This window comes from Ochotona princeps, chromosome 20 (assembly GCF_030435755.1).
Source record: "Ochotona princeps isolate mOchPri1 chromosome 20, mOchPri1.hap1, whole genome shotgun sequence".
NCBI classification, from domain to species: Eukaryota; Metazoa; Chordata; class Mammalia; order Lagomorpha; family Ochotonidae; genus Ochotona; species Ochotona princeps.
Window position 1 is genome coordinate 39047874 of NC_080851.1, and position 12155 is coordinate 39060028.

General features: G+C 39.0%; 1 protein-coding gene across 3 annotated transcripts; it reads right to left on the reverse strand.

Annotated features, from left to right (window-relative positions):
- Positions 1 to 229: 229 nt before the first annotated feature.
- Positions 230 to 4736, reverse strand: LOC131482802 (zinc finger protein 260-like). Of its 3 annotated transcripts, none has more exons than XM_058678370.1 (4): positions 4522 to 4736; positions 4213 to 4311; positions 3610 to 3674; positions 230 to 2258 (listed from the first exon to the last, which is right to left on the reverse strand). In XM_058678370.1, the coding sequence occupies exons 1-4, from the start codon at positions 4589 to 4591 to the stop codon at positions 333 to 335; spliced, it is 2160 nt and encodes a 719-aa protein (XP_058534353.1). In that variant the 5' UTR covers positions 4592 to 4736; the 3' UTR covers positions 230 to 332. The 3 variants fall into 3 exon arrangements, with proteins under 3 accessions (XP_058534353.1, XP_058534354.1, XP_058534355.1); XM_058678371.1 differs by having other exon boundaries at positions 4213 to 4305; positions 4522 to 4734; XM_058678372.1 differs by lacking the exon at positions 4213 to 4311 and having other exon boundaries at positions 4522 to 4735.
- Between the last annotated feature and the right edge of the window lie 7419 nt (positions 4737 to 12155).

The window sequence follows — 12155 nt, forward strand, 5'->3', positions numbered from 1 at the left end:
TTCACATCCTACTGCAATTTTATGATGTGCCCTATCTTTGATCTTACTAATGCTTGTTTCAGACTTAATAAGATTTGACTATGACAGAAGGTTTGTAGTAGCTAGTTTTTCTGGTTACATACCATTGTTTTTTTGAACTTCATAGGCTCTGCAGAGGATTGACTTCAGAAAAATGATTGTTTTTAGTCAATGTACTATTTCTGTTCCTTCCTGTGGGTTTGGTACTTAATTGTAAACCTATGTCAGTTTTTGCTTTCTATTAAAATCAATCTTTTGTGTATCAATTTTTCAACACTGTTCAGGCATGAGAATTTGCTCATGTAATAACTCTGCTAGCAAAAAGACTTTCCATACTCATCATATTGAAAAAGTTTCTGTCTTGTGTGAACTCTATGATGATTTATTAGGTCTGATTTATGGCAAAAGGCTTTCCCACACTCAACACATTCATAAGGTTTTTCCCCTGTGTGGATTCTCTGATGTATGTTCAGGGATGACTTTTGACAAAAAGCTTTTCCACACTCCCTACATTTATAAGGTTTTTCTCCTGTGTGAATTCTCTGATGTATGATTAGGTGAGACTTTTGACAAAAAGCTTTTCCACATTCACTACATTTATAAGGTTTTTCTCCTGTGTGGATCCTCTGATGTCTAATGAGAACTGACTGTGTGCAAAACGCTTTTCCACACTCCCTACATTTGTAGGGTTTTTCACCTGTGTGAATTCTCTGATGTGTGATCAGGTGTGACTTGTGACAAAAACCTTTTCCACACTCACTACATTTATAAGGTTTTTCCCCTGTGTGAATTCTCTGATGTCTAATGAGACCTGACTGCTGATAAAAGCCTTTTCCACACTCATTACATTCATAATCTTTTTCTCCTGTGTGGATTTTCTGGTGTATGATTAGGTATGACTTGTGACAAAAAGCTTTTCCACACTCACTGCATTTATAAGGTTTTTCTCCTGTGTGAATTCTCTGATGTGTGATTAGGTATGACTTATGACAAAAACCTTTTCCACATTCACTACATTTATAAGGTTTTTCCCCTGTGTGAATTCTCTGATGTACAATGAGACCTGACTGCTGGCAAAAGGCTTTCCCACACTCACTACATTCATAAGCTTTTTCCCCTGTGTGGGTTCTCTGATGTGCATTTAGGGATGGCTTGTGACAAAAAGCTTTTCCGCACTCACTACATTTATAAGGTTTCTCCCCTGTGTGAATTCTCTGATGTACAATGAGACCTGACTGCTGGCAAAAGGCTTTCCCACACTCACTACATTCATAAGCTTTTTCCCCTGTGTGGATTCTCTGATGCATGATTAGATGTGACTTCCGACAGAAAGCTTTCCCACACTCACTACACTTGTGAGGTTTTTCACCTGTGTGGGTTCTCCGATGTATGATCAGGGATGACTTTTGACAAAAAGATTTCCCACATTCATTACAATCATAAGGTTTTTCCCCTGTATGAATTCTCTGATGTTTAATGAGAACTGATGGCTTGAAAAAGGTTTTTCCACACTCATTACATTTATAGGGTTTTTCCCCTGTGTGAATTCTCTGATGTTTATTGAGAATTGATTGCTTGAAAAAGGTTTTTGCACACTCATTACATTTATAGGGTTTTTCCCCTGTGTGAATTCTCTGATGTCTAATGAGACCTGATTGAGTGCAAAAGGATTTCACAAGTTTATTACGTTCATACGGTTTGTCCTCAGTGGGAAGTATCTTATCTCTAGCGAGTTCTGATTTCTTGTATATGTTTTTTTTACATTCATTGCATACACAGAAACTTTCTATGTCACTTCTCTGTTTGGTGGTAAAGCAAGATTTACAGCTAAAAGACTGTTTGCAGTAGCGACATATATAGTGACTTTTTGCTGTTTGGATTATCTGATTTATTTTGAGCTCTCTTTTACTACTAATACATTGCTCACTCTTGAAATGTTCATGGAATTTCTTTCCTGAGTGTGTTTGTTGATGCTTGCCAAAATACAGATTGCTATGGAACATTTTCTTCTCAACCTGAATTGTTGCTCCTACAATGAGAGGGTCATTACATGGGTCTTTGATACAAATTTTTTCACACTTAAGGAACGTCTTCTTGCTGAAAGTTTTTCCTTTCCCATTGTGTTCAAAACACTGCTTACAAGTGTCCGTATCATCATGCTGACTGAGATTTTCCCCACATTGGAGTTTGTTCTCAGGAACATCAGAGGCATGCTTATTCCCAAGTGACATTTCATCAGGCTTCCTAGGGGCAAAAAGACACATTTTGAAATAAATTATGGTGCATTCCTCTCTCTTTTCGAGAGGCACCCCATCTTTGAGATCTATCTGGGGACACACTTTCCACCTCCCCTCTTCTTTGTAATTTCACCTGTTCAATTAGGAAGCAAAACTTCTGTAAGAAACTGAGTCTGAGTTTCTGTTCCTATACTAAGCTGCCACAGAGCCGCTGAGATTTCCTGGTAACATTTTCTCTGATGCCCAATACAGGTAATGAAAAAGGCGTCTTATACCAGAGTCATGTGGCTCAATTCAGCAGAGAGAAGAATTCACAATCTTGGTATGCCTTCCCTCAAGTGGAACTGAACCTGTGAAAATGACTCTTGATATCCCATGGCTCTGCATAAATATGGACCCCTCCACCCCATCCACTGGCCACCACCTAGCTCTGGCTGAAATGCTAGATGGTTTGTTTTTTTAGGGGGATGAAGATAGGAAGCATGACTGTTTAGTACTTAAGAGTCTCTAATCCCCAACCATCTATTTGCTCTTTTCCTGTCACCTCAATTTCCCTTTGGGAGTAAGGTTCTGGATGCATGTTTGGAAGAAACCTGGTGGAGGACGGACAGTCCCTGTCAGAGGATACTTTTCTGCGTGACTTGAAACTCCCGAGGTGAATTCTGAATGCTGACCACCTGGCATGGTACCCAAGTGCCAACCTCCTTTCTCATGTTTCATGTTGGTTTGTTCTTAGTGAAGGAGGGGTGAGACTCATGGCATCCCCACAGGTATTCTGCCGGGGTTTAATCATTTGAAATGACTTATGTGGACCTTTGATGACCACCTCTACACTCCTGAGATGAAGTGAGAGAAGACCAGTTCCTTTATTTTGTCTCCTGTCTCAATTCTATCACCCATGTGGCTTCCCACATCTGAGACCTGAACAACCAAAGAACGGGAGGGGTACATTTGGAACTACACAGTAGGAGCTATTTTCTGGTTGAGAGACAACCAATGGGAAATATTTTCCCACAGGTTCCTGTTCAGACAAGGAAGGGTCATGGAACACTTAAAAACCGAAGACCTTTCTGAAAAATGTTGGTGTATCTCCCTCTCTCCATTCAACAGGTACCCCAGCTCCTGCTCTCGCCCAGGTGGTTTTTTTCCATTCCCTCTGCTTTGTACATTCACCTGGAACTCTGCAAATAAAACTTCTCTGTCTGCAAATTTAAAAAAGAAATTAGATTTCAAGTTTCCTTTTTATAAGAATTTCCCTTTCATATCATGTTTCAATTATGGCCAGAGCTTAAATTAAGCATCTTTGGCAATGCAACTTTTTTTGAAGTTATTATACAACTTTAGTGATTACAACTTGCCTGAAGGTGGTTTCTTGATTTTCCTGATTAGTTCCAAGCAGCTCATTCTTTCTGCAAGGATCTGAAGTGAGGAAAAAGAGTAAACATATCTGTGAATCACATCTAAATATTTATTTTCTAATGCTCAAGTGAGACAATGATGTTTCTTCCATTCTAGATATAGCAGACTTTAACATTAGGACAATGCACACATTTATGATCATTACACTTTTTAAATTAATATATTAATATAATAACTAGGGTTTCTTTTTCCATTTTCAATTACTCGGAATTTTGTATTTTAAGTCTATGGGGGTAGGACAGGAAATATGGCACAGAAATTCAAACTAATGTTTGGGACGTATTACATCGCATAACAGTTCCAGTTTGTCTTGTCTTGCTGGGATCATATAAAAGATCAATATTTAGTTCTACATTTTTGGTTTCAGGTTGATAAAATTTAACATTTGAAGGCATTGTCAGATAGACCTGCACATGGAGACCTTAGAGTGCCTTTGTCTCATCACGACATAAGCTGATTTTGGAAGAAACATAAAAAAAAATAATAAGCATGAATTCCAGTGAATATTTATTGAGCTTTCCACTATGTACTGACGTACCTGGAAGCTGCTGGTTAACAGATTTTTCCATTGTCCATGGTACTGATTCTTGTTCCAAGTTGAAGATCACATCAGGTTTTGTTATGTAGTACCCTGTTACTTGGAAATAAAAGACACTTTGTGAAATCACTATCTTGGAGCTTAAAGAAGAAAAGATTGGCTAATATGAATCATTATCTGAAGAGTAGATATTAAGATCCGTTATAGCCTCAAATACTAGTCCTATTAGGCACTAAACTTTATAAACTCTTCTTTAATTTGTCAAGTATAAAGAAAGGATTCTATTAGGCATGACAGAATTTCACTCACCCACGGACAGCAGATTGCTATAGGTCTCAAGCATGACATCCCTGTACAGGGTCCTCTGAGTATTGTCCATGCTCTGCCATTCCTCCTGAGTAATGTCCACAGCCACATCTTCAAATGACACCTGCAATAGCACATGTCTCCTCACTTCTGCACCACTAAATAGAAAGACCAACAGTACATTCTTCTACGTATGTTTGATTTGCAACTTCTATGGATGCAGTTTAATTTATAACGAATACGGCATTATACAGTAAAAGCAAAATGAAAATACTTATTCTGCATTACTTTTGCAATTCCAAAACTACTATAGACTATCCCTTATTATTCCGTGGCAGATTTTTTCTCTAATGACTCTGATTCTGATGAAATGTTGCAGGCATTGTTAGAATAAACCAGTAAGTAGAAAATACCACTCTCAGTTTGTCCCTGTTATTGCCACTCTGCTTTTCAATTAAATTAAGATAAATAAGCATTTTAACACTGAGCAAAAATATTAACTCAGTGCCTGTAATAGTAAGTGAGTGTTTTCCAACTGGCATGCTCCCCCATATTCTCTTTCTGTAGAATTTCTTCTTATTAGAATGCTATATTGGGGGTTTCTCTGCTGATTTCTGAGTTTTGAAAGGGAAAGTTTTCTGGATCACTCACTTAAGGTATAGGATTAGGAAGTAAGTGTTGAAAATCATACATTAAGAACAGAATCTGTATCCATGGATGTCGCACGTTCAGTCTTCGGAGGGATATGACTAAAACTTCAGCTCAGGATAACTAAATAGAAAGATGACACAGCATTATTCTTTGCATATTTCATTTGCATCTTCTAAAGACACAGATTAATTTACAATCTATATGGCAACATAAGGTAAAAACAAAATAAAAACATCTTGTCCTACATTGTATTTGCAATTCTGAAGTTACAATGGAATTCCTTTATAATTTTGTTAGATTATTTTCTCTAATAATTATAAAATGAGTTCATTGTGAACATTGAGCTAAATAACATGCTAGAACAGATAAGAAAGACACATGATTAATACTAGATAGGACAGTGAGAAAATTTTTGAATAATTTATGATATTTTTCTCAAATAAGCTGATATTTTAAAAATCTTATAAAGTGACATTAACAAAATCCAATTTTCTTATTTCAACTTGAAAAATGAAATACTGGAAAAAAAATTTTAAATTAAACTTGCACAAATGAGTGACTAGTTCCTACAGCTTACTCTGGATTTAAATACATATGTAATTTTTTTTTTTAACTTTGGAGAAGGTATATATTAAAATCCTTTCTGCTATCTATTTGCCTTACTTTTTATGAAAAAACATTTAAATTAAGCTAAAATTTTAATTACAGTGAACTTCAAACTTAGTAGGGAAACAAATTACAACGTACAAGTAGCTAAGTCTCAGCCAGTGATAGGCTGTCAATTTATCAGAAAATATACATACAAGGCAAACGCCATGCTGTTATAAATCAACTTGCTTCTGTGTTTGGAAGCCCCTTAAAATTAACCAGCTATCTCTTTGTTTTCTAGCTATTTATTTATTTATTTTAATATCATGCTTCACCATTTGAGAAGATTGCATTTGCACCAACACTGATAAACACAGGTGTTCCTTCCTTTTGTTTTTGTTGCTTTTGATTCTTCAAGCTACTTTATGTAATGGAATATTTGATATTTATATATCTGTAACTAGCATATTTTACTTAACCCTTTACCCTCTAGTTACACTCATTTTCATGTAATCTACAGAATTTTGTTTTCATAGCTGAATAATGAATAGTCTATTGTACATATGCACATTTTCTTTATTCCTTCATCTAGTGATGGACACCTCCTCAGATCATTCCATATATTCTGTATTATGAACACTGCTACAGGAAACAAGATGGCTACAGATATTTCTTTTATACAATGTGTTCATACTTTTAGGGCACACAACTAGTAGATGGCTCAATCATACAGCATAACCATTGGAGAAATTTTATACAGTGACTGAATTAATGTATAACCCCATCAACATTGTATAAAAGTTCTCATTCTCCACATATTCACCAGCATTTGTTACCCTTTCTTCCAAGTAATAATAATCATTTGGACAGGGTTGGGGTGATATTTCATTGTGATATTGATTTACATTTCCTTAATCGCAACTTTTTGAGAACGACCCACTGAGATCTCTAGCTCACTCACTCTCTTTCATCTTTTCTCTGCAACTCTGCATTTTAAATAAAAACCAAAGCATAGGCAGCAGGAGTCAGGCCTTTGCTCTAGCAGATAAAGAAACTGACATACCACATGGGCATTGGTTCATTTCCTGGATGCTCCACTTCTGACCCAACTAATTAATAACAAGCCTAGAAAGGAAGTGGAGGATGGCTCAAACACTTGGATTCCTGTAACCAAGTTGCAGACCTGGACAAAACTCCTGGCCCATGATTTAATACTTGCTCATCTCTGGATATTCTGGTTATTTGAGGAGTGAACCAGCAGAAGGGAGATCTCTCTCCACCTCTCTCTCTTTCTTAGTAGCTCTGCTTTTCAAACTAATAAATCTGAAAGACAGAAAGAAAGACAAAGAAAGTAAAAGAAAGAGAAAGAAAGAAAGAAAGAAAGAAAGAAAGAAAGAAAGAAAGAAAGAAAGAAAGAAAGAAAGAAAACACCTTGCAAAAGGAAATGGCATTGTGGCATATCAGGTTAAGCTACCACCTTCCCTATTTCCAATCTAGCTTTAAGCTAGATTCTGCAGTGGAAAAAGCAGAAGAAGGCTCAAGCACTGGGGTGAGAGATTCATCTAGCAGACACAGTTGGACCTCCTGGTTCTTCTCTTTGACACGATCCAGCCCTGATCATTGTGATCATTTGGAAAATGAATCAGCAGATAGCAGACATGTCTTAAATCAGTTTTTAAAATAAATAAAAACCTCCAAATGCTACTAGGCACCATACCATTTCAGCAATTCCAAAAAAGCAAAACTGAAAATTTGATAACTATTTTTATATTTGGAAACTCTTACTACTCCCAAATGTTGAGTGGTTATTTTCATGTTGGTAACGAATGATTTTCATTATATCATCTGTAAGATCATTAAACACCATTTCAAACTTAATATCCCACAATAATTAACAAATTCTTAGTTTCAATTTGAATCATGTAATAAATATGTCTTAGTTATATCATCAGAAAACTTGGAGGGAAAGTTTGAATCAGATTTAACAGCTCCAATGTCAAGTTATGACAATCTTACCTTCTTTCTCGCATACTTACTTGTTTTAGTTTAAGAAAATCACCATAAAGCTCCTACAACACAATGTAAAACAAGCTGAGACATAAACATATAACTTACTGAAAGTGTGGTTGTGTTCTCTAGACTTGGAAGCATGTAGTGGGTTTCAGAGATACACCTGGAAGAAAAGGTGGATAGAGGGAGTTATGAATTGGTTTTGCTTTCCCATGTGTCCTTATTATTTTCTATTGTGTAAGTACTGTCAAGACAGGCACCAGACACAACGGCTAGAGAAGCAAAGACAATCAACTTTCCTGGGCAAGAACAGTGCATTACAGATGAGAAGTGCACGAAGGCTTCCTAGAAACAGCATAAACAAGTTCAATAATTGGCAGTGATTAAACTCAAGTTATTATTAGGTTAAAGCAAACATGTTATACTTACTTAAAAATAAAAAAATATCATTGCCAAGCACTAACTTATTTTTTTCAACAGGTATTGTGCAAATTACAACATACCATAAAAAAAAAACATATTGTCACTAAAATTTATGCTACTCAAAAATAATTGGGGGTATTAAGTACTTGTCTATTTTGACAGATGAGCTGCACTGGACTCCATATAAGGACTTCCATTAGAACATTTATTGCTGTTAATACTAAAACTCTGCTGAAGGCAGACATCTTTCAATTAGAGTAATTTTATCTACACTTATACAGGAAAAATTTATAGAATACATATTTATTCCATGCAGCTTTCTAGTAACTGCTCCAACTGAAGCTTCCTAAGACTTCAATGACATTTCCCAGTTCTTAAACCTTCAGTGACACTTGACTTTGCCATTTTATTTGCCTTAGCCCACAGGACATCCATAAATATGACAGCAACATAGTTTGAAATGTATTTTTACTTTACCTCATTAAATAGTCATAGCAACAGTCAGAGAAAACCATCAGACTTAGAGAATTGAAATGTCATGACACAGGAGGTTGGGCTGCTGCTTGGGATAGATCACATCTGATACCCAATTGCCTTGTTTATGTCTACTGGCTATTCAACACTTTCAATGCAGTATCCTGCTAGTGTGCCTGAACACAGAGGGTGGGATACTAAATGGATTATTGGCATACCTAAATGGATTCCTGTCGCTGGACTAAGCATTGCACAGCCCTCAACCATCTGATGGACTATCTCTCTCCTCTCTGCAATCTACCTTTCAAATAAATATTGTATTAATAAAAGTGATTCAAAAGAAATATACTGTATCTAAAACTATATATTTTAGGTTGATTTGTAGATATATCTTGTGAGGAATAACGAATTAAATTTCAAGTTCAACTAAACAGAACTTCACAAAGACATTTCTATAACTTGCTTTTTCAGGTATTTGGGTACTCTAGTTTGATTTATTCATAATAAGGATTGTATTAAAAGCAGAAAAATGGTTTATATATTTTTAAACACTTGAAAATGGGACTGGTGTGGTAGTCTAGTAGCTAAAGTCCTTGCCTTACATGCGCTGGGATGCCATACTGCAGCTGGTTTGTCTACTGTCCAGCCAGTTCCTGTCCCATCCAGTTTCCTGCTTGTGGCTTCAGAAAGTACTCGAGGATGGCCTAAAGCCTCAGGACCCTGTACCTGCATGGGAGAATCAGAACAAACTCCTGTATCCTGCCTTTGGATGGGTTCAGCTCCTACCACTGAGGCCACTTGGGGAGTGAACCAATGGATGAAAGATCTTCCCCTGGTCTCTCCTCTTCTTTTTATATCTGACTTTCCAATAAAATTAAATTTTTAAATACTTAAAAACTGATTCCTGCTAAAATCTGAAGCACATTTGCCTGTCAGTAATGGATAACATACCAAGAAAAACTGCGTTATAAATCTATTGTATTCACACAATCCAAAGTATTGAAAAAAGATTTGCAGAGAAGAGACAAAGATAAAGGTCTCGATCCCTGCTCATTCACTCTCCAAGTGGCTGCAATGGCTGGAGCTGAGCTGATCTGAAGCCAGTAGGCAGGAGCTTCTTTCTGGTCTCTCACACAGGTACACATTCCCAAGGCTTTGGGCCACTCCTTTCCCAGCTCACAAGCAGGGAGCTGGATGGGAAGTGGAGCATCTGGGACATTAATTGGTACCCATATGTGATTCAGGTGCATCCAAGGGTTTAGCAACTAGGCTACAGCAACAGGCCTGCTAGAACTCCACTGGCAGATCTGAGAAACAGCTTGCAGGAGGAGCCAGGGCTGTCCACAACCAACAATGCTGCAGCACCAATCAAGATGGAATTATGAGCAGGCTGGACTGACCCAGGCTGAAACACCCTCTGGTTGATGCCGAGGTGAGGCAAGCCATGCCAGACTGGGGTGGAAAGGCAGTGACTGTGAGGCTTGGGAGCGGTGCTCTGACAGGACCTGGTTCAACTGGCCTGGGTCCTTAGGCCCTCTGTGTGTTTGATGCTGGGTCTGTGAGCCCCAGGGGAACGGGGGTTTCGGTGGGACCAGCATCACATGGCCAGGGTCCTTGGGCTCACCTGTGTAGTGGGTACCTGGCCCAGAGGTGTTCAAGTAACCTGGCTGATGTCCTTGAGCCTGCCTGTACAGTGGGTGCCGGGTCCTTGAGCCTCAGGAACATGAGGTTAGTGGGGGTCCAGGTAGTCTAGCCTAGTCCTTCCTTGAGCCCACATGCAAGTGGATGCTGGGCTCATGAGTCCTGGGGAGGGTAGATCCAGTGGGGTCTGGATTACCTTGGACCCACCTGCATGGTGAGTGCCAGGTCTGTGAGCTCCAGGGACAGGGGGTCTGGTGATGTCAGGGTTGTATAGCCCAGGTCCTTGGGTCTTCCTGCAAAATGGGTGCAGGGTCAGGCAGAGGCCAGGTCATGTGTTCTAGGTCCTTGAATCTGCTTGTACAGTGGGTGCTGGGTCTTGTGCCTCGGGGGTAGGGGGCCCCGTGGGGCTCAGATCACAGGGCTCAGCTCCTGGGGCCCACCTGCATGGTGGATGCTGCTCATGTGAGCCCCTGGGGCATGGGATCCAGTGCATGCCAAGTCTCCTGGCCTGGATCCTTGAACCTGACTCATATTCTTTTTTTTAGAAATAAGTAAATTTTATGAGCCCGTTTCAGTAGCCTAGTGGCTAAAATCCTCATCTTGCACATGCTGGGATCCGATATAGGTGCTAGTTCGTGTCCTGGAAGCCCTGCTTCCCACCTGGCTCCTTGCTTGCGGCCTGGGAAAGCAGTAGAGGATGGCCCAGGACCTTGGGATCCTACACCTGCGTCTGAGACCCAGAAGAAGTTCCTGGATCCTAGCTTCAGATTGGTTCAACTCTAGCCATTGCAGCCAGTTGGAAAGTAATCAGTGGATGGTAGATCTTCCTCTCTGTCTTTCCTCCCCTCTGTATATCTGAATTTCCAATAAAAACAAATTAAAAGATAAGTAAATCTTATTTGTGATGATGTTTACATACTTGAGAGGGATGCATGCCCATGAGGACAACCAATTAGAGTGGGAGGTTGAGGAATGGAAGAAAGTAGATGAGATGGATCTTTGGATGACACTGGGTGGCCCTGCCCCATTCCTGGGTAGCTGTTAATGGATTGCCACAATAGCTGATTTTCAGTATACTCAAACACTTGAGGCTATAAACGAACTCACTATAAATGAACACAGGACCCCATCTACTGTGCCAGTTTATCTGGCATGCTCTGTATTCTTTCTTGTGTTTCAGAAGCCTATACGAACAAGTCTTGTGGGTCTCCTCCTGTATCCAGTCCTACGTGCCTCTAGCTATGCCCGCTTTTATGTATCTCAGATCTTCCTCATGGCACTGCAAGTTATCTAGAGTTTGAACACCTCACATGACTGGGACCCATATTCATCCTTGCATTTACCCATTTTAAAAATCTCATTTAAACCAGATCATTAAAGTCAACAGTCCTTATGCCTACAGCATAAGCCAGCTGCTTGTAAAGCAACATTATTCACTCTGTTCAATAAGCAATATTTTTAGATATTCTGCATCTTTGGAAAAATTTCTATCTATTCATTACTTTATTGTAAGGACTGACTGGAATAGTGGTCACTAAGACAGATGTGCCACCTTAAATACCTGCCTCTCCTAAGTCTTGAACTCCTTAGGGTCTCACAAGTATAAGCTTCATGCCCTTTAGGTTTAAGCTGCATTCTTTGCCAATCCTCTGTACTTTATGACGTGGTACCTGACAGCTCTATTCACTAATGCCCTGTGGTGCCTATCCCCACTGTCCACTTACATCTACATCTGCCAAGCCTGTGTCCCTGCACTCCCAATGCTCACCTCTATACTATAAAGTTACTTTTCCATTCTTCTGCTCTCCCTCACTGCTTTCTTGGTCTGTCCCTCATTGCACTCTCCTTCC